Consider the following 23,534-nt stretch of genomic DNA (forward strand, 5'->3'; position numbering starts at 1 on the left):
ACTACCTATCACAGTTTCGGAGGCCCTGAAATGTCAAGATAGCACAAAACCCCCCCAAATAACCCCATTTTGGAAAGTAGACACTCACAAGCTATTTTCTGAGAGGCATGTTGAGTTCATGGAATATTTTATATTTTGCCACAAGTATCGGGAAAATGCCAAAATTGTTGTCACTTTAATGATATATTGCATAAACATGCCATGGTTATATGTTAAATGACATCCCAAAATACATTCTACTGCTTCTCCTGAGTACGGGGATACCACATGTGTGAGACTTTTTGGCAGGCTAGTCGCGTACAGGACCCCGAAAACCAATCACTGTCTTCAGGCTTTCTAAGGACATAAATTGCTTATTTTACTTCCTCACTACCTATCACAGTTTCAAAAGCCATGAAATGCCAAGATAGCACAACCCCTTTAGGCTTTCTAAGGGTGTAAATTGTTGATTTCACTCCTCCTTACCCATCACAGTTTCCGGGGCCATAAAATGGCAAGATAGAACAAACTCCCTCAAATGACCTATTGTCGGAAAGTAAACACCCCAAGGCATTTGCTAAGAGGCATGATGAGTATTTTGCAGCTCCGTTCTGACAAGAAACTCTGAAGTCACAGCAAGTTACGCCTGACCTTCAGAGCATCAGCGGGTGCATGCAGGGTGAATATCTCCTAAACCATGAAGATTTAGGAGATATTCATTTTACCTACAAGTGAGTCTTATTATAGGCTTACCTGTGGGTAAAAAACACCAAGCGGGGTATGCAACCGCTCTAGGAGGGTGTGGATGTAGTAAGCATATTACCCTTCTTTGGTGCTGAGATCACTGGATCTGTGGATTCACTTTAAGGCTAACATACACTCATCAGCAAATTTACTAGGTACACCTTGCTTGGACCCCCCTTTTGCCTACAGAACTGCCTTAATTCTTCGGGGCATAAACTCAACAAAGTGTTGGAAACATTCCTCAGAGATTTTGTTCCATATTGACATGATAGCATCATGCAGAATTGTCAGCTACATATCCATGATGCAAATTTCCTATTTCACCGCATCTGAAAGGTGCTCTATGCTCTATTGGATTGAGATCTGGACCCCATTGGAGTACAGTAAAAACTCATTGTCGTGTTCAAGAAACCAGTCTGAGATGATTTGAGATGGTGCATTATCCTGCTGGAAGTAGCCATCAGAAGATGGGTACACTGTAGTAAAAAAAGGGATGGACACGGTCAGCAACATTATTCAGGCAGTGGTACTTAGGGAATGAAAAGTAAGAAGCAGCGCCAATCAGTAAATTGTTAAAAGTCCCAACAGGCAGTATGAATAATGTCCAAAATATCCTTATAGTAGAGGCAAAGAGGCTTTAAACAGGATCTCAATCACCGGTGGCATAAAGGTCAGATGAATGAACACCCAAACACGTGACAGCCAGAGAAAACTCTTACCGGATGCAATTGACCCCATAAAGAGGAGTCAAAAACAGCATATTGCAAGGCAGGACAACAGGATCACTCCAAGTAGCTGATATAGAACTTCCTGTGCAGATAATCGAACTGTATAGCAATAACAGTATGTTCCCTTCAGGTTGTATATCAGTGACACTTGTATAGCCTCCGCTCCCCCAGTATCAGATTACCTCAGAAGGAATGGACAAAAACATAGTGCAGATGGCATAGGACTTGTATTTAATTATTAAAAAAGGGTTACACTCACGTGAACATGATGAAAAATTGGCATGGATAAGTTAAAAAGCTGCGGCATGCAGCGTGCTTAGCGTCCGGTGTCCACTTCCGCCTTACGCGTATCATCAAAAAGGAAATTACATCATCAGAGGCGTGGTGGTACTAAGGGGTCCGTAGTGTGCCAAAAAAATATTCCCCCCACCATTACACAACCAGCAGCCTGAACCATTGATAAGGCAAGATGGATCCATGCTTTTAAGTTGTTTACGCAAAATTCTGACCCTACCATCTGAATGTCGCAGCTGTAATCGAGATTTAGGCCAGGCAACATTTTTCCAATCTTCTGTTGTCTGTTTTTTGTGAGCCTGAGTGAACTGTAGCCTCAGTTTCCTGTTCTTAGCTGACAGGAGTGGAACCAAATGTGGTCTTCTGCTGTTGAAGCCCATCTGCATCAAGTTTCGATGCATTGTGCATTCAGAGATAGTATTCTGCATATCTTGGTTGTAAAGAGTGGTTGTTACTGTGGACGAAATGTGTAGGGCGGAGCGACGCACTGACATCACCGCACTTCTTGTATCCAAGGACGGGTTGCTGCTATCTGGCTAGCTGGCTTGTTTGCTGCTATCTGGCTAGCCGGCTTGTTTGTGAGCTTATACTCTTCTTGTTGTAAGTGCAATATTTTTTATACTCTGAATAAAGCTTTTAGGGATTTTATTCTATGGAAAGACTTTTTACTTTTTAGGGATCTCCTGTGATAACGTCACCTGGAAGGGAGGTTCCTTAGATGGTCAAAGGCCCTGGCTGGGTACTGAGCCATAAGTGTCACTGACCTTTTGTGATAGGAGGTTGGTGCAAGCTGGTAAGTGAGAACTTTGCTTATGGTGGAGGTGATAGTTCAAACATCACACACTGCAAGGTGGTGGATGATGTGAATATATTTTAAAGAATTTTAATTTTTATCACTGGTGTTTAATTATATTATCAGTGCAACTCTATTTATAAATATATGGTTGTTACTCTTGCCTTTCTATCATTTCAAATCAGTCTGCTAATTCACCTCTTACATCAATAAGGCATTTTTGTCGACACAACTGCCGCTCATTTGATATTTTCTCTTTTTCAGACCATTCTCTCGAAACCCTTGAGATGGTTGTGTGTGAAAATCCCAGTAGATCAGCAGTTTTTGAAATACTCAGACCAGCCTGTCTTTCACCAACAACCATGCCACATTCAAAGCCCCTTAAATCCCCTTTCTTCCCTATTCTGATGCTCGGCTTGAACTTCAGCAAGTCATCTTCACCACGTCCAAATGCCTAAATGTATTGAGTTGCTGCCATGTCATTGGCTGATTAGCAATTATGTTACCAAGCAATTGAACAAGTGTACCTACTAAAATCACTGGTGAGTGTATATTTCTTTAGCTTGTAAAAGTCACAGATGCACTGTATTGATTGTGTACACTGTGTTTATTCATTTTTGCACTTGATTTATGAACTTTTCTTGTTTGATTACACACGTGATACTTATTTATTTATTTATTTATTTTTTAATTTACACCTATTTGAAAATGTATATCATTATTGATTATATGTACTGAAATAAGTGAATTTATTATCAGCAGTGATTGAATGATTGATTGATTGATTTAATTATGCATTGATATAAGGATAGATTTTAGTATTTTATTGCTGCAATTTATTCACAATGTACATATTCACATGCACCCCCCAGATCATCAAGTAGCATTTGAAAAGGTTTTTAAAAATCACATCACAGTGGACAAAGTGCAACATCTCAGAGCCATGGAGGACCCTTTCGTCAGGCATGTGAGGGAATCCCTGGTGACAATTAGGAATTCCCTCACTTTAGAGGAATTTTCTCTCACTTACTATTTTTGCTATGGGACTAAGGGCTACGTGAAGGGAAATCTCCTCAATGAGACTCAGATAACAAGAATCTTACAAGGGTGAAATAGCGCACACACACACACACACTTACTGTACTGAAATTAAAATACATTTTGCCTCTATTTCTACTTTAACATTTCAGCACAATTATTGTATTACTTTTTATATCTTTATGATATTGCATGCTATAAGTTGTTAATTCTAAAACACATTTGGATAAATTACTCACCTTATATATTGAGCCCCCATAAGTACAATCATGTGGTTCTAGTGAGAAAAATATATGATTATGAATAATTCACAGAAGTGACCATGAATAAGGGTAGACTAGTGCTACAAGGAGAGATACATATAAAAAGAACAGCAGTAGAGTAAACATTTGTCAATGTCAATGAGACTATTTAGAGTTGACCAATAAGAAAACTTAATGAAGAGCTATTAGGTGTGGTGGAGCCAAGTTAAAATTGCTAGATCTCTACTACTGTCTTCTCACTCTACCAATTCTTCCTCTCCTGTCATTGGCCAAAAAACGTCACAGTTTTCTATGAACAATTCACAAGAGGGCAAAGGTTACAGAACTGTTCCATCCTCTGCTATCTAGAGAATTATCTGTAGGACTTTATAAAGAATTAATGCTTACTAGTGACACATTAGTTTTTACAGCCAAGTCTAAGGCAGACAAACTGTCTTCCTGGAATTCATGCCTGAACATCCCCTTGGTTACCTAGGGACCTAAACACCCCTAGGTACGGTGTTCTGCCCTTTTCATCTGAAATCTTCCAGAAACTTTGACATGCTGCAGGTAGCAAGGCCAGATCCTGCACCCCTCCCTACCAGGCACATTCAAATGCATAGTAGCTAGACGGCCCTTTGTGCAAGGGGTTTAAAATACACTTGCGCCCGTACTATGGACATGAAAGCATTTAGTTATTCTTGACAGGTGGTAGAACAGCTTAAATCATGCCATTCCTGACCTCTCATTGCTTTTACTGTAAATTCTGGTTTCCAGCTGTTTGCAACAGCTTAGAAACATGTGCTGTACTTATATTAGAAGTCTGACAGCCTGCCAAGATTTAGGTGCAATTGAAAATAGATAAGTTGGATTAACACCATGTCTTACAAAATTCTGAATGGCACCCCAATCCACTCCACTAAAGTACCTTTGCTACAGCGAACCATAATGCTCTCACTGGTCTTCTGTTAACACCAAACTCTTGGTCTCTGAAGGAGGCACAGGAAATCCTGGAAACATGTTGGCAGCATTTTACTGACTAACAGTGCAAATAAAAATGTTTTGAATGTTTTGAACCTTTACCACAAAGACTCTTTGTCAAAGGCGCACCTCACCCTCCATGGATCAAGTACAGTTTTGCTGAGAACAGTACCCCATTTGATGAGTCCAGTGATCAAGATCTATCAAAGGACTGCACACCCACCCAACTGTAACTTTAATTCGCAGCCAACTGAATACACCTAAAAAAAAAAAAGTCCAGCACCATCCAACACACCAACGTTATTCTTAATCACTGTGTGCAATAATGGTATACACAGAAAAAAAGGCAATATGGAAATGCCCATCAGTCATACATGAAAACAGTAGTGTGATAGTCTTACAAATGCATCACTAATACAAATGGTACTCACAAAATCCCTGATAGGACTTCCAGAGTTCCCTGAAAAAACACTGGGCATGTCCTCTGACCAAAACATTTTTTAAGCTTGGAACTTTGAAGTGGCTAGTACTGTGCCTTATCACCAGCTATCCTTGTGCAAAAGAGTTATTATATGTCTTGACTGCCTTGATTGTTTCTGACCTGGATTGACCTGACTACTCTTTTTCCTTTTACCTGACCATAACCTCTGCTGGACCTGACGACTCGTTTGCTTGCGACCTGCCCAAAACCTCTGCCCAGACCTGACTTTTCTTCTGCCTAGGTTCTATTTACATTCCACAAACAGTAGCTGTTTTGCTCAAGATTCTCTACTGGTAGAACGATCCTGAGGACCATGCCCTGGTGTCAGCTTGTAGTGAAGAAAACCAGGACCACAAGGGTTTGTGGTCCATTTCCAACATCAGGAGCTATGGCAAGGACTCGCTGTCACTAAGACTTGAGCCTTGGTTAAGCCTGTGTAACCTTTCAGGTGGTTCCATTACAAAATGTATGAGATGAAGCTGATGTACAAAGGAATTGAGGGTCAATATAAAAAACAACAACAGATCAACACAGTTGTAAAAAAAACATTTGTATAATGGCTTAAAAACCCTGACCCAAACAGTGTCAAAAAGTTGGTGTAAACTGAATACAATACTGATATCCTAATAAAAGTATAAGAAAAGGTGCGCTGCTGTGGTGGCTACTGAGCACACCTATAGACGAACTGCAGCACTCACCAAAATAAGTACTCAAAGGCTTGCAGTGTAAAATATGTAAGGAAGGGGTGTGAAATAACACTAATATAAATGTCCTAAACAAAGAAATCTCCAAAAAGTGCAATACACTGTAATAACAAACCAGAAAGAACTTAAAAAATTGCTTCACACAAAAAAAATATATATACACACACTCATAAAAAATAGTCCCAATTATGATAAAGATCCACACGTGCAACGATGAAAAATAGAAAGGAAAATATTTAAGACTTGTTGAAGGGAGTGAAAAAAGAAAAATATTTTAAAAGTTAATCCATTCATCAGTTGATTTGTCAGGTGCTCTCACCTCTAAAAATTAGAGGTCAATACTTGTGAATAAATAAAAAATCTTCCACTCAGTTGAGTGACTTCTCCTCTCAACATATTATCCCCAGATATGTGGGAAAAAAATAAACAACACATAGTTTAATATTGTCAAAAAAAAAATGCCAGAAAAAACACAAGTAAAACAGGATCATCAATCACTATTCCATAAGTGCATGTGGAAGACTGTGCTGTGAAATGCACATCCGTGCCAGTGAAGTATTATAAAATGAAAACAACCAATCCACCTGTGCTGTAAACACTGTGCGGTGCCCCAAAAAAATGGGTAAAATTCTTCCACCTATGTGTATGGCTAAAATGCGCGCTCACCTGAAGCATAAAGTATAAAAGCCTGTAGTATCTCCTTTAAAATAGCTGGACTGTCTTCATATAACACTCCTCACAGTATATATAGAAAATAAGGGAAGGTCCATATTGAAGTAAAATCAATCAACTTTATTAAATAAAAAAAAATCTCACTTACATCAAGGTAAGGGACTGGCGATCTATAACTCTGCTCCGCTGTACAGTCAATCATTTAGTTGCAGTCCGAATATGCAATCCGAGCAGACAGCTCTCTCAGTGGTTTCTCAGGACCAGTAGAGCCAATGCATCCACTCTATTAGCTCGCCGGAGAGTCAGCTGCTAGTGTTAAAGTCCATGTGTGGAACAGCCTCGCGTCACAAGCTCCTTCTATGTGTTACACCACACCCTGAGGATGTCACATATCTGTGACGTAACGCGTAGGAGGAGCTTGTGACGCGAGGCTTAACAATAGCAGCCGAATTTTACCCATTTTTTTTGGGGCACCGCACAGGTGGATTGGTTGTTTTCATTTTATAATACTTCACTGGCACAGATGTTCATTTCACAGCACGGTCTTCCACATGCGCTTATGGAATAGTGATTGATGATCCTGTTTTATTTGGTTTTTTTTCCTGGCATTTTTTTGGCAATATTACACTATATGTTGTTTATTTTTTCACATATCTGGGGATAATACATTGAGAGGAGAAGTCACTCAACTGAGTGGAAGACTTTGTATTTATTTACAAGTATTGACTCTCTTTTTAGAGGTGAGAGCACCTGACAAATCAACTGATGAATGGATAAACTTTTAAAATATTTTTCTTTATTCACACCATCCAACAAGTCTTAAATATTTTCCTGTTTATTTTACATTGTTGCACATGTGGATCTTTATCATAATTGGGGCTATTTATTATGTATGTATTTATATATATATATATATATATATATATATATATATATATATATATATATATATATACAGTGTATATATATATATATATATATATATATATATATATATTTTTTTTTTTTTTTTTTTTTAGAAAATTTTCAAGTTCTCTCTGGTTTGTTATTAGTGTATTGCACTTTTTGGAGATTTCTTTGTTTAGGACATTTATATTAGTTTTATTTCGCACACCTGGATAGAGCACCAGCCCTTTATTTCACACTGATATCCTGTATTTTTATGATTATTTAATTGAATTTGGAAACCCGTTTCAAAATCAGAATATCATATATTATAACCAACAGAAACACAGATACAGAAATACTCTAGCAATATAAGTATTAAAAATCAGTACATACTTGTAATTGTACTATTATCAGATGTTGTGGTTGGCAAATGAGAAACGGTGCGAGGCTTTATGCTTGAGGACAACGACACACTTGTGATAAAACTGGATGAAAAACTTGGAGTAGTTAAAGGGCTGGATGGGGTGTTTTGGTTGGCTGACGATACAAAAAATGTAGTTGTAGAGGACATAGGTTGTTGAAGTTTAGTTGAAATGGGGGAGATTTTTGTTGTTGGTGAAAAAGAAGTGCTAGTTGGCATTGTGGTCGTAGAAACAGGACTTTCAGGGACTTTGCTTGTTGGCTCAGTGGAGACATAAGGGTTAGATGGTGTTACACTTGAGGTAGATGAGGGATTAGCTATAGTAGGTTCTAATGTTGATTGTGATGAAGAAGTAGCTGTAGTAGTTGTGGAAGGAGGACATTTTTGTTCTTCACAACAGTAGAATCTCACTTTGTAATCAAGGCACATGTTAACTGGTCTCAGATTATCTTTATTCCTGCATATCAAGCCTGATTCAACACTGCATGTAGCATTTTGTCCTAAATCTTTAAAGTCCATTCCAGAGTATGAACTAGCTTCACACTGAATATTCTGAACATGAGATTTTTCCCTGCATTCTGAGTATCCTTTAGATTTCACTATCTCATAGCTTTCTTCATCTCCTGATTCTGCCTTCGATGTTGGATGATTTTCATTATACCAATTTGTCCAAAAACAATAATAGCAAGAAGTTGTGGTTGGACCTGTAGATGTTGGTGAAGGACTGGATGTTGTTGGTTTGGTTGGAGCTGTAGAGGGGACAGTTTCTTTGACAGAGGTTGCAGTGGTAGAAATTTTAGTTGTTAGAGAAAAAGACGTGCTAGTTGGTATTGTGGTTGTTGAGACAGAACTCTCAGAGCCTATGCTTGTTGTCTCAGTGGAGACATAAGGGTTAGATGGTGTTACACTTGAGGTAGATGAGGGATTAGCTTTAGTAGGTTCTAATGTTGATTGTGATGAAGAAGTAGCTGTAGTAGTTGTGGAAGGAGGACATTTTTGTTCTTCACAACAGTAGAATCTCACTTTGTAATCAAGGCACATACTAACTGGTCTCGGATTATCTTTATTCCTGCATATCAAGCCTGATTCAACACTGCATGTAGCATTTTGTCCTAAATCTTTAAAGTCCATTCCAGAGTATGAACTAGCTTCACACTGAATATTCTGAACATGAGATTTCTCCCTGCATTCTGAGTATCCTTTAGATTTCACTATCTCATAGCTTTCTTCATCTCCTGATTCTGCCTTCGATGTTGGATGGTTTTCATTATACCAATTTGTCCAAAAACAATAATAGCAAGAAGTTGTGGTTGGACCTGTAGATGTTGGTGAAGGACTGGATGTTGTTGGTTTGGTTGGAGCTGTAGAGGGGACAGTTTCTTTGACAGAGGTTGCAGTGGTAGAAATTTTAGTTGTTAGAGAAAAAGACGTGCTAGTTGGTATTGTGGTTGTTGAGACAGAACTCTCAGAGCCTATGCTTGTTGTCTCAGTGGAGACATAAGGGTTAGATGGTGTTACACTTGAGGTAGATGAGGGATTAGCTGTAGTAGGTTCTAATGTTGATTGTGATGAAGAAGTAGCTGTAGTAGTTGTGGAAGGAGAACATTTTTGTTCTTCACAACAGTAGAATCTCACTTTGTAATCAAGGCACATATTAACTGGTCTCGGATTATCTTTATTCCTGCATATCAAGCCTGATTCAACACTGCATGTAGCATTTTGTCCTAAATCTTTAAAGTCCATTCCAGAGTATGAACTAGCTTCACACTGAATATTCTGAACATGAGATTTCTCCCTGCATTCTGAGTATCCTTTAGATTTCACTATCTCATAGCTTTCTTCATCTCCTGATTCTGCCTTCGATGTTGGATGATTTTCATTATACCAATTTGTCCAAAAACAATAATAGCAAGAAGTTGTGGTTGGACCTGTAGATGTTGGTGAAGGACTGGATGTTGTTGGTTTGGTTGGAGCTGTAAAGGGGACAGTTTCTTTGACAGAGGTTGCAGTGGTAGAAATTTTAGTTGTTAGAGAAAAAGACGTGCTAGTTGGTATTGTGGTTGTTGAGACAGAACTCTCAGAGCCTATGCTTGTTGTCTCAGTGGAGACATAAGGGTTAGATGGTGTTACACTTGAGGTAGATGAGGGATTAGCTTTAGTAGGTTCTAATGTTGATTGTGATGAAGACGTAGCTGTAGTAGTTGTGGAAGGAGAACATTTTTGTTCTTCACAACAGTAGAATCTCACTTTGTAATCAAGGCACATACTAACTGGTCTCGGATTATCTTTATTCCTGCATATCAAGCCTGATTCAACACTGCATGTAGCATTTTGTCCTAAATCTTTAAAGTCCATTCCAGAGTATGAACTAGCTTCACACTGAATATTCTGAACATGAGATTTCTCCCTGCATTCTGAGTATCCTTTAGATTTCACTATCTCATAGCTTTCTTCATCTCCTGATTCTGCCTTCGATGTTGGATGATTTTCATTATACCAATTTGTCCAAAAACAATAATAGCAAGAAGTTGTGGTTGGACCTGTAGATGTTGGCGAAGGACTGGATGTTGTTGGTTTGGTTGGAGCTGTAGAGGGGACAGTTTCTTTGACAGAGGTTGCAGTGGTAGAAATTTTAGTTGTTAGAGAAAAAGACGTGCTAGTTGGTATTGTGGTTGTTGAGACAGAACTCTCAGAGCCTATGCTTGTTGTCTCAGTGGAGACATAAGGGTTAGATGGTGTTACACTTGAGGTAGATGAGGGATTAGCTGTAGTAGGTTCTAATGTTGATTGTGATGAAGAAGTAGCTGTAGTAGCTGTGGAAGGAGAACATTTTTGTTCTTCACAACAGTAGAATCTCACTTTGTAATCAAGGCACATATTAACTGGTCTCGGATTATCTTTATTCCTGCATATCAAGCCTGATTCAACACTGCATGTAGCATTTTGTCCTAAATCTTTAAAGTCCATTCCAGAGTATGAACTAGCTTCACACTGAATATTCTGAACATGAGATTTCTCCCTGCATTCTGAGTATCCTTTAGATTTCACTATCTCATAGCTTTCTTCATCTCCTGATTCTGCCTTCGATGTTGGATGATTTTCATTATACCAATTTGTCCAAAAACAATAATAGCAAGAAGTTGTGGTTGGACCTGTAGATGTTGGTGAAGGACTGGATGTTGTTGGTTTGGTTGGAGCTGTAGAGGGGACAGTTTCTTTGACAGAGGTTGCAGTGGTAGAAATTTTAGTTGTTAGAGAAAAAGACGTGCTAGTTGGTATTGTGGTTGTTGAGACAGAACTCTCAGAGCCTATGCTTGTTGTCTCAGTGGAGACATAAGGGTTAGATGGTGTTACACTTGAGGTAGATGAGTGATTAGCTTTAGTAGGTTCTAATGTTGATTGTGATGAAGATGTAGCTGTAGTAGTTGTGGAAGGAGAACATTTTTGTTCTTCACAACAGTAGAATCTCACTTTGTAATCAAGGCACATACTAACTGGTCTCGGATTATCTTTATTCCTGCATATCAAGCCTGATTCAACACTGCATGTAGCATTTTGTCCTAAATCTTTAAAGTCCATTCCAGAGTATGAACTAGCTTCACACTGAATATTCTGAACATGAGATTTCTCCCTGCATTCTGAGTATCCTTTAGATTTCACTATCTCATAGCTTTCTTCATCTCCTGATTCTGCCTTCGATGTTGGATGATTTTCATTATACCAATTTGTCCAAAAACAATAATAGCAAGAAGTTGTGGTTGGACCTGTAGATGTTGGTGAAGGACTGGATGTTGTTGGTTTGGTTGGAGCTGTAGAGGGGACAGTTTCTTTGACAGAGGTTGCAGTGGTAGAAATTTTAGTTGTTAGAGAAAAAGACGTGCTAGTTGGTATTGTGGTTGTTGAGACAGAACTCTCAGAGCCTATGCTTGTTGTCTCAGTGGAGACATAAGGGTTAGATGGTGTTACACTTGAGGTAGATGAGGGATTAGCTGTAGTAGGTTCTAATGTTGATTGTGATGAAGAAGTAGCTGTAGTAGTTGTGGAAGGAGAACATTTTTGTTCTTCACAACAGTAGAATCTCACTTTGTAATCAAGGCACATATTAACTGGTCTCGGATTATCTTTATTCCTGCATATCAAGCCTGATTCAACACTGCATGTAGCATTTTGTCCTAAATCTTTAAAGTCCATTCCAGAGTATGAACTAGCTTCACACTGAATATTCTGAACATGAGATTTCTCCCTGCATTCTGAGTATCCTTTAGATTTCACTATCTCATAGCTTTCTTCATCTCCTGATTCTGCCTTCGATGTTGGATGATTTTCATTATACCAATTTGTCCAAAAACAATAATAGCAAGAAGTTGTGGTTGGACCTGTAGATGTTGGTGAAGGACTGGATGTTGTTGGTTTGGTTGGAGCTGTAGAGGGGACAGTTTCTTTGACAGAGGTTGCAGTGGTAGAAATTTTAGTTGTTAGAGAAAAAGACGTGCTAGTTGGTATTGTGGTTGTTGAGACAGAACTCTCAGAGCCTATGCTTGTTGTCTCAGTGGAGACATAAGGGTTAGATGGTGTTACACTTGAGGTAGATGAGGGATTAGCTGTAGTAGGTTCTAATGTTGATTGTGATGAAGAAGTAGCTGTAGTAGTTGTGGAAGGAGAACATTTTTGTTCTTCACAACAGTAGAATCTCACTTTGTAATCAAGGCACATATTAACTGGTCTCGGATTATCTTTATTCCTGCATATCAAGCCTGATTCAACACTGCATGTAGCATTTTGTCCTAAATCTTTAAAGTCCATTCCAGAGTATGAACTAGCTTCACACTGAATATTCTGAACATGAGATTTCTCCCTGCATTCTGAGTATCCTTTAGATTTCACTATCTCATAGCTTTCTTCATCTCCTGATTCTGCCTTCGATGTTGGATGATTTTCATTATACCAATTTGTCCAAAAACAATAATAGCAAGAAGTTGTGGTTGGACCTGTAGATGTTGGTGAAGGACTGGATGTTGTTGGTTTGGTTGGAGCTGTAGAGGGGACAGTTTCTTTGACAGAGGTTGCAGTGGTAGAAATTTTAGTTGTTAGAGAAAAAGACGTGCTAGTTGGTATTGTGGTTGTTGAGACAGAACTCTCAGAGCCTATGCTTGTTGTCTCAGTGGAGACATAAGGGTTAGATGGTGTTACACTTGAGGTAGATGAGGGATTAGCTGTAGTAGGTTCTAATGTTGATTGTGATGAAGAAGTAGCTGTAGTAGTTGTGGAAGGAGAACATTTTTGTTCTTCACAACAGTAGAATCTCACTTTGTAATCAAGGCACATATTAACTGGTCTCGGATTATCTTTATTCCTGCATATCAAGCCTGATTCAACACTGCATGTAGCATTTTGTCCTAAATCTTTAAAGTCCATTCCAGAGTATGAACTAGCTTCACACTGAATATTCTGAACATGAGATTTCTCCCTGCATTCTGAGTATCCTTTAGATTTCACTATCTCATAGCTTTCTTCATCTCCTGATTCTGCCTTCGATGTTGGATGATTTTCATTATACCAATTTGTCCAAAAACAATTATAGCAAGAAGTTGTGGTTGGACCTGTAGATGTTGGTGAAGGACTGGATGTTGTTGGTTTGGTTGGAGCTGTAGAGGGGACAAATTCTTTGACAGAGGTTGCAGTGGTAGAAATTTTAGTTGTTAGAGAAAAAGACGTGCTAGTTGGTATTGTGGTTGTTGAGACATAACCCTCAGAGCCTATGCTTGTTTTCTCAGTGGAGACATAAGGGTTAGATGGTGTTACACTTGAGGTAGAAGTTGTGGTTAGACCTGTAGATGTTGGTGAAGGACTGGATGTTGTTGATTTGGTTGGAGCTGTAGAGGAGGGAGGTTGTTTGACAGAGGTTGCAGTGGTAGAAATTTTACTTGTTAGAGAAAAAGACGTTCTAGTTGGTATTGTGGTTGTTGAGACAGAACGCTCAGAGCCTATGCTTGTTGTCTCAGTGGAGACATAAGGGTTAGATGGTGTTACACTTGGGGTAGATGAGGGATTAGCTATAGTAGAAAATTTAGTTGTTGGAGAAAAAAATGTGCTAGTTGGTATTGTGGTTTTTGAGACAGAACTTTCAGAGCCTATGCTTGTTGTCTCAGTGGAGACATAAAGGGTAGACTGTGTTACACTTGAGGTGTATGAAGGATTTGTAGTTGTAGGTTCGGATGTTGATTTTAATGGAGAAGTAGCTGTAGTAGTTGTGGCAGAAGAAAATGTAGGAGTGGAGAAGACAATTTGTGTTGTAGTTAATGTACTGGAAGGAATTTTGGATTGTGTAGCAGTTGATTTTGTAGGTGGATTAACCCATAAACAAAGTGAGAAATCATCACAGCACAAAAAGCGTATTTCTAAGTTTTTGCATACTTTCATGGGCCAATCTTGGTTACTGTTATCACATTCTGATCCTTTTACTACATTACAAAGGCCATTTATTCTCTTCATTGAACTGTGCAGATCATTGCTAGAATCTGCAAGTCTACATTCTATCTTCTCAGCATAGATCTCATTTTTGCAGATTACTTTTCTTTTAGTTGTGATTGTGTCATTCATTTCAGTATTACTTATTTCGTTTTCTAAAAGTTTGGACTCATTATACCATTGTGTCCAGCGACACTGAGGACCACATGTTGTTGTTGTTGTTGTTGCTGTTGTTGTTGCTGTTGCTGTTGTTGCTGTTGTTGTTGCTGTTGTTGCTCTTGTAGTTGTTGTTTCTGTTGTTGTATTTATAAGCAAAGGCAGTGTTCCTGGTTTTGGTGTAGTTACTGTTGTAGGGCATAAATTACTGAGAATGACAATAGTTCCATTGACATCACACTTTAATTGCGTGCAGCTTCCATCTTTATCACTGAAGTTTGAAATGACTTCTGCGATATGGTACGTTTTTCCTTCATGTTCGCAACGACAAGCTGAGAGAGAAAAAAAATAAATAAAAAGTAACGACTCATGCTACTTCTGTTAGCCTTTTCAGTATGTGTTTTTTTTTTTATAATAATATAATAGTTCCACTTAATCTATTACTTATTGCACAGATAAATGACTGCAGTACTGCACGTTTATAATACTTAGGAGTGTATTCAGAAAAAAACATTTCTTAGACAATGTCTCTGCATTTGGGTAAATGTCACAAATAATTCCTGTAATGTTTGTAATATGTGTGAAATGTAAATATCTATTTGTTGCCTTTTGCAGGGTGAATGTAATATTTCCTAACATCGATCTTAGAGAATATAGCCTGCAGAAAGTTCGACCAGAAGTGTTAAAGAACATTTTTGAGAAACAGAGAAAATAGCCTAACACTGTAGGCTAAGAACATTCAACCAGAAGAGGAAAAATAAATATAGTGGAGACCTCCTGTGTACAAAGTGCATGGACATTTGTACCTTATTCAAGAGGTTCAATAAATAGCCAACAAAATGGGTCTCTGGTCAAACAAATCTCTAACTGGAGCTGGAAGCCAAAAATGTAGGAATGGTATTATTACCACTGCTAAATGTGACAGTTTTCTGCTCTGGGCTCCTAATTGTTAGGGATCTGGCAGGGACAGCCCTAGCAAAGGCACATTGTCCAATCCTGATGAGAACAAGTGCCTCTTCCTTACACCCTAGGCCCAGTAGTTGTGGGGGGGTCTGTGTGAAACTGGGTTATAAGAATCTGGAAATCCCCTTTAACAATAAGAAGCCCCACTTTCTACATATGCGTCAATGTAGGCTTGTGAAACAATGTAACAAGCATTCTGAAGGGCCTTCATAAGCAAAAACATTTGTTCTCATTTTCTTTTTCTAGCTACAATGAATCACCCTTCTAAACTCAGAAAATCTGATTCTTTAACCACTTAGCGTCTGGACCATTGTAGCTTTACTGTTACAGGGCAGCCTTACGTATATTTATGTGATTCTGCATTTCCGGGTAGGGGGTGTGCGCTCACATGCCCGCCTGCCTGGCTGTGCTGTAATTCCTCACAGCACATGCCGATCACCGGTTGTCGGCCAGTGAGTGACCACCAGTACTCGGCGATCGGCTCTGAATCTCACAGAACACAGCTCTGTGAGTGTAAACAGCACAGAGCTGCATTCGGTGACAGGAGATCTAGTTGTTTTTTCATTCTCTGCTAAGCAAGGAAGAAAAACAACTAGATCCACAGTAAAAGCAGCACACAGTACACACACAAACACATGTTAGGCACATATTTAACCCCTTGATCGCCCTAGATGTTAACCCCATCCTGCCATGCGTCATTAGTACAGTGACAGTGCATATTTTTAGCACTGATCACTGTAAAAATGTCATTTGTGATGTCATTGACAGTTAGTTAGTTCCCCCCAGCCTCAGTTAGTGTCAGATTGACCTCTGCAGTATCACAGTTCTGTTATAATTCGCTGATCCTAGTATAAATCCAAGTTTGTAGACTCTATGAGGGGAATTTATCAAAACTGGAACAGCCAGAATTTGTAGCCTCTGTGCATGGCAACCAATCAGATTCTAGCTTACATTTTAAAAGCTTAACTGAACAAGTTGAAGATGGAAGCTGATTGTTTTCCATGCACAGTTGCTCTAGATTCTGGTTGCACCAGTTTTAATAAATTCTCCCCTATAACTTTCACACAATCCTATCAATATACACTTATTGGGACTTTATTTTCTACCAAACACATGTAGCAGAATACTAAAATATGTTAGAATTTCCTATGCGCTACCACTTCTGTTAATGGGACTAACAAGGGAGTGTGATCTGAACACCTTGTACTTAAACAGTATTGTGGTGATGTGAGGAGCGGTTGCTTACATTGATAATGTGTCCCCACATATAATCAGATTGATAGTTTTCAAAGAGTAATGCAGCACCTACTCCAATAAGAAAAACAATAGACTACCTATCCATAAAATTTACTTAGTTAAAATCATTCTATAAATCAAATATGCATAATAAGTGAATCCACCACAAAAAAACTGAACACAAAGTGCCAGATAGTGCTATATATTAAAAAAAATAAATAAATATGTGCATGAAATACATTTTATATATTCTTTATTATTGATCACTATTTGATTATCTGGTATTTTTGTTTGATTTATAATTTGCAGCAGTGTTATATTTGAACTATTTCACAGTAAAATATATGAAATGTATTCCACGCACATATTTATGTATTTATATAGTGCATGTCACTTCAGCACTATCTAGCACTTTGTATTCTGTTTTTTTTTTTTTTTTTTTTTATTAATTAGGATTATTATGTATGTGGATCCACTTATTATTATGCATATGTGATTCATATACTTATTTCAACTAAGGACACTATATGGATAGGAAGTCTATTCATTTACTTATTGAAGTAGGTGCTATATTTCTCTAAAAACATGTAGTAGAATACATTTTGACCAAAATTTATTGAGAAGTTTGATTGTTTTAAGGTATGTTTTAGCTGAAAAAAATATATAGGTTTTTTTTTTCAAAATTGTCCTGTTTTTCCTTTTATATAATAAAAAATAAAAAACCCAGAGGTGAACAAATACTACTAAAAGAAAGCTCTATTTTGTGTGAAAAAAAAAAAAAAAAAAGACATTTCATTTGGGCACAGTGTTGCATGATCGCGCGGTTGTCAGTTAAGGTAGCACAGTGCCGCATAGCAAAAAATGGCCTGGTCATGAAGGCAATTCCTAGATAATAGCAGTGAAAGCTCAAGTTCTAGAGTCTAATGTGCTTGGTCAAACTTGGAACAAGGCTTGGTAGAATGGCATCATCTCTCATCATTTCCTGACCGGCTGTTATTTTTTTTTTTTCTATTGCCTGAAGTCAGCCAAATAGGAAAGAAATGATGAAGGATGGTATAGTTAAAGTGAATGCAGTAAAGCCACAATTGCCAGATAGCTGTGATGTGAGGAAGAAAAAAAAAAAGCTTGTAGATGCCTCTATGCACAGGTATTGTTAGGATAGCAATAGGAATGGCATGAATCACTTTAACTTTTGAGGCTCTTTGACCTCCTTTTGATCAGCTATTTGCCTGGGGTCAACTTAAAAGCAACCTGTTTCATGAAGCATGTCACTAAATGCATCTTAATATTTAGATTTGAACAAAGCTTTTTAAAACTGATGATTTAAATTTAACCTCATTATGCTGAATTTCCAACAAAGTTCTGCAGTTCTGCACTGACAGCTAATGGGAAATATTTTTCCAAACTTCTTAAATCTAATTGGAGGCAAGGCAAAATTATAATCTTCAACCTCCCACTTATTTTGTCTCTGCAAATATTGCAACTGACGTATCATCCAGCATGGTGATGTCGCATGCGGCATTGTTCACCCAGAGATAAATTATGTTTTTACAACAATAACCCGGTAACATTTGCACACTCCAAGGTTTCTACAGGAACGCTTTTTAAAAAGAGTATAGCATCAAGTCAAACTTCTGGGATATTGATTTAGTCAGTTAAGTAGCAGAGGGGGTTGTTAATCAGTTTCAGCTGCTTTGGTAGTAATGAAATAACAACAGGTGCACTAGATGGGGAACATTGAGACAGCCTCAAAAACAGGAATGGTTTTCTTGCAGGCACTGCCGATAAGACTGCCTCGTATCTTTTTACACTCGGTCCGCTCAGCGTTTATCAAATTTGTTTGGCATGGTCGGCATCCCTGTCTTGGAGTCGACGTGTTGGTACGTTCCAAGGACAGGGGGGGTATAGGCTTTCCGGACCCTGCCTTATACTGTACTGCTGCCCACATGACGAGGGTCCTGGACTGGTGCAGACACAAGTCCCTTAAGCTTTGGGTCCAGTTGGAACAGGAGGCATGTGATGCACCGCTCGCGGGATTGCCCTGGACAGGGCGTCATCACTTGGCCACCGTCTCGGAGCACCCCTTGATAGGTGCCACCCTGGCCGAGTTGGACAGATTCTACCGCATGGCCTCCTTGGAGGGCCATCCTTCTCCTATGTCTCCTATTATTGGACATCTGGGCTTCCAGCCCGGGCTTGCGGATGCGCATTTTAGTCTTTTATCTGCCACTGGGTTGGTTCGCGCTTCCCAACTACTGAGTCCCGGGGGGTGGCGCGTAGATCGTATTCTGCCTCCTGGCCAACCCCCCTCTTTCCTTAACCAATGGCGCTCTCATCAACTTTCGCATTTCCTGCACTCACAGCCACATTACTCGTCTTTCCAGCGTGATCTACACGCCTTTGAAGAGCTGTGCCTGGGGGAGGGACCGATCCGTGGATCCCTTTCCAACTCCTATAGGCTCCTTTTGGAGCTTAGGGCGGGATCTGAGCCCCCTTTTCTTGCTAAATGGGAAAGGGAGCTTGGAGCTACTTTCTCTGTCCCTCAGCGGGAGCGCATATTGTATTTTGCGCACAAGTCCGCACTCAGCGGCCGATATCAGGAAACTACATATAAATTGATGACCAGATGGTACAGAACGCCATCGATGTTGGCCAAATACTTTCCTCAACAGAGTGACCGTTGCTGGAGGTGCCATTCCTCCGAGGGCACTCTCTTGCACATTTTTTGGGATTGTCCCGTCCTTGCCTCCTTTTGGGACCCAGTACTGCAATACATTCAGAAATTCACGGATGTGGCTTTGCAGGGGGATCCTAAGGCAGTGCTGCTTAACCTCACGCCTATGTCTAAGAAGAGATACAGCAAATCCCTACTCAAATACCTCTTAAGCGCTGCACGAGCCTGCATTCCAGCTATGTGGAAACAGCAATCTGCCCCCACGGTTTCGCAATGGCTTGCCAGGGTGAGCGAACTCGAGCATATGGAGGAACTTACGTCCGAACTCCGAGGGACGAGAGAGGCGCACAGGACTGGGTGGATACATTGGAACCTATTTCGAGTCTCCGAGGAGTACCTGCCATACTCTGACCCACTGTAGGGGGTTGGTGCCGCTTGAGATGTAGCAACTTTTGCAGCCCTTTTTGGGCGCCCTTCTGGCCAGTCCGATCCCTTCGAAAATTCCCGTCCGGGTTGGCGTGGGGGATTTGCACCCTTTTTTTTTTTTTTTCTCTCTTCCCCCCTTGCCTTTCCCTCTGTTTAATCCTTCTTTCTATCTTTCCTACAACGTTCTTTCTTTTTTTCACTCTGGTAACCTTAAAGTGAAAAAAAGTAAAAAATTTCAGGATGCACACAGGCTCAGGCGCATGCCCACCTGGAGTACGGTTTCTTGTTCTCCTTCACTTGCTGGTTTGCTGGTTTGACTTTAGAGGCGTCATTCCCGGGGTAAGTTTGCCTCCCTTACACGGAGGACCTGGGAATGGCGCGTTCTCTGCGTAAATGTAATTTAAAGTAGCGGATCACCTTTTTATATTTTCTCATACTGTCCGCTTTTGGTTCTCCGCACTTTTGTGTTGTAATGACAAACCTGTTGTTTCATGAATCTACATATTTGCCTGTTGCCTGTATTGTATTCTTTAAATAAAAAATTTGAAAAAAAAAAAAAAACAGGAATGGTTTTACATGTGGAGGCCACTGACTTTTTTTTCCCCTACTCATCTTTTCTGACTGTTTTTCACTAGATCCAACCCCTCCAGCATGGCACATCAATACATGCCATTGCCAGGAGGTCTAAAGAGCATGGAGGAGATTCTAGGAAACAAGCAGTTACTCTATGAGGTCCTTAACCCATCAGCAGGACTGGTATCTGCTCCTTTGTGCAAGGAGGAACAGTATGAGCATTGCCAGAGCCCTACAAAATGACCTGCAGCAGGCCAGTGGTGTGAATGTCTCTGACCAAATAATCAGAAACAGACTTCATGGGGGTGGCCTGAGGTCCCGACGTCCTCTCTAGTGTGTCCTGTGCTCACTGCTTGACAACGTGGAGCTCAATTGGCATTAGCCATTAAACACCAGAATTGGCAGGTCCACCACTGGCGCCCTCTACTTTTCACAGATGAGAGCAGGTCCACCCTGAGCACATGTGACAGATGTGAAAGGGTCTGGAAAAGCCGTGGAGAAAGGTATGCTGCCTATAACATCATTCAGCATGACCAGGTTGGTGGTGGGTAAGTGATGGTCTGGGGAGGCATATCCACGGAGGGATGCACAGACCTCTACAGTCTAGATAATGGCACACTGGCTGCCTTTAGGTATCGGGATGAAATCCTTGGACCCGTTGTCAGATTCTGCTGGTGCAGTGGGCCCCGGGTTCCTCCTGGTGCACAACAATGCCCGGCCTCATGTGGCGAGCATATGCAGCCAGTTCATGGAGGATGAAAGAATTGATAACAATAAATGGCCCCCACGCTCGCCTGACCTAAATCCAATAGAACATCTCTGGGACATTATGTTTTTGTCCATCCGACACCGCTAGGTTACACCTCAGTCTGTTCAAAAGCTCAGTGATGCCCGGTGCAGATATGGGAGGAAATACCCCAGGACACCATCCTTCATCTCATTAGGAGCATGCCCCGATGTTGTCAGGCATGCATGCAAGCATGTGGGGGCCATACAAACTACTGAGGACCATTTCAAGTTGCTATAATGAAATTTCAGCAAAATAGACTAGCCTGCTGCATCATTTTTCACTTTGATTTTCATCTTTGAATCCAGCCCTCTGTAGGTTGACAATTTTAATTTCCAACAAATGTTGTGGTATCCTTTTGTTTTTTTGTTTTTTTTTCCAAAAAGTATCCTTTTGTTCCTAACACATTACCCAGTCCATATCAGTATAGATATCCAGCATGATATTTTTCCCCTGAGATTTGATCTGTTTTCAAAGTGTTCCTTTAATTTTTTTTGAGCAGTGTATTACACTATCTTACAGCCTACTTTCGCTACTTTGTACTGTATTATCGGTACCTTTGCATAGTAACTTTATTTTTTTCCTTTGCTAGACAATTTGCTGCATTGACGTGCTGCACTTTAAGGGGACAGCTTTGTTTTTTTTTTTGTTTTTGTCTTTTTCAAATAGTGAACCTAAAACGTTTTTGCATTGGAATGATTTAAAAAAAATTATTTATACCTTTCCATCCACAATCTGACTTTTTAATGTTGCCAAGCACAATGCCCAATGCTGGGGATATGTTACGAAACTTTCCCCCATTTGAGAGCCAGCAGCTGAAACTTCCTGAAACTGCTGGCTCTCAATCCTGGCTGTCATTGACAGCCAGAGTCCTTACTGATGTTTAGGTATCAATCAAGGTGGTTCCTGCTTATGTGACCACTATGCAGTAGGATCCAAATAACTGTGTGCAAGCTAATCACTGCTAGACTGAAGATTTATTGTACAATTAGATGCACAATATAAACAGATATTAAGATGATAAAGACACACACTCCCTTGCAGCAGCAGGGATCTTTTGCTTTACATGTGATCATTATGTCAGTTGTGATTAATAATCATATGCAGCCTGTGGGCTTCATTGATAGAAATGAAAGCCTTCAACCTGTAGATAAACACTGGCCCCCTTAGCTTAATTAACCCCTTCAAGGGGCACAACCTTTTGGGACATGCCACAGGTCCCAGGAGGCTGTGGGAATATTCACAGAGCACAGCGCGGCTTGCGCATTTGCAGTGGGAAGCCAGCTTTGAAGCCACAGGGAATCACAGCCAGCTTCCCACAGTCAACCTGGTGGCACCGGTGACCTGAAGACCAGCAAAGAACTGGCCCAGGTGAGGACAGAGCTGGATTCCTGGAAAGGTAAGTGTCTCTTTTTTTTTTAAACTCGGCAGCTACTGTATTTGTTTTTTTGACTTTACATTTTTTTCCTTAACCAGTTACCGACCACACGCCGCCTTTTCACTGCGGCAGTGTAGCTCTCCCAGGCAAACCGACGTAGGTCTACGTCCATCGCGTGCCTGCAGCTAGGGGGCGCGCTCCTGCCCCCGCTCATCAGCGGTGAAGCTGATTACACGGGGCAGGTGGCTCCAATTGCCACCTGACACTCGCGATCGCTCCCCACTGAGAGAGAAGAACGGTCAGCTGTTGTAAACACAGCTGACCGTTCTTCTCCATGGAATGATCACAGAGCCCCTGTGATCCTTCTATATAGGAACACAGGTCTCTATGGTCATTCCACAAGCCAAGCTCCCCCACAGTTAGAAACACGCCCCTTGGTACACATTTAACCCCTTGATCACCCACACTGTTAATCCCTTCCCTGCCAGTGTCATTATTACTGTAACAATGCATATTTTTGGCACTGTAGTAATGTCACTAGTCCCCCCAAAAGTGTTACAAATGTCAGTCAGGGGTCCAATCTGTCTGCCGCAATGTCACAGTCCCGCAAAATATTGCAGATCGCTGCCATTACTAGTAAAAAAAAAAAAAAATAATAAAAATTATATAAATCTTTCCCGTAGTTAGTAGACACAATAACTTTTGCACAAACCAATCAAAATACGCTTATTGTGATTTTTTTTTACCAAAAATATGTAGCAGAAAAATATTTAAAAAAATAAATTTTTACATTTTATTTGGGGGGGGGGGGGATGTTATATAGCAGAATGTGAAAAACATATATATATATATATATTTTTTTTTTTTTTTTTCAGAATTGTCGCTCTTTTTTTTTTATAACACAAAAG

General features: G+C 39.9%; 2 protein-coding genes across 2 annotated transcripts in view; both read right to left on the reverse strand.

Moving 5' to 3' along the window:
- Positions 1 to 9,618, reverse strand: part of LOC309565960 (uncharacterized protein) — a gene marked incomplete at its 5' end in the record, with an annotated part of 40,898 nt that extends 31,280 nt beyond the window's left edge. The window contains 2 exons of the mRNA XM_082270988.1: positions 3,816 to 3,853; positions 7,938 to 9,618. Of these exons, the coding sequence (XP_082127114.1) occupies positions 3,816 to 3,853; positions 7,938 to 9,618 (1,719 nt within the window). The remainder of the gene's footprint in view (positions 1 to 3,815; positions 3,854 to 7,937) is intronic.
- Positions 9,619 to 11,402: 1,784 nt separating this feature from the next.
- The window catches only part of LOC309565961 (mucin-2-like), a gene marked incomplete at its 5' end in the record, with an annotated part of 134,157 nt that continues 122,025 nt past the window's right edge, over positions 11,403 to 23,534 (reverse strand). The window contains 3 exon segments of the mRNA XM_082270989.1: positions 11,403 to 11,828; positions 11,830 to 13,610; positions 13,794 to 14,921. Coding sequence (XP_082127115.1) covers positions 11,625 to 11,828; positions 11,830 to 13,610; positions 13,794 to 14,921 — 3,113 coding nt within the window. The 3' untranslated portion in view covers positions 11,403 to 11,624.

The sequence above is a fragment of the Pelophylax lessonae genome, assembly GCF_965119305.1.
Source record: "Pelophylax lessonae genome assembly, chromosome: 10".
Classification (NCBI taxonomy): Eukaryota; Metazoa; Chordata; class Amphibia; order Anura; family Ranidae; genus Pelophylax; species Pelophylax lessonae.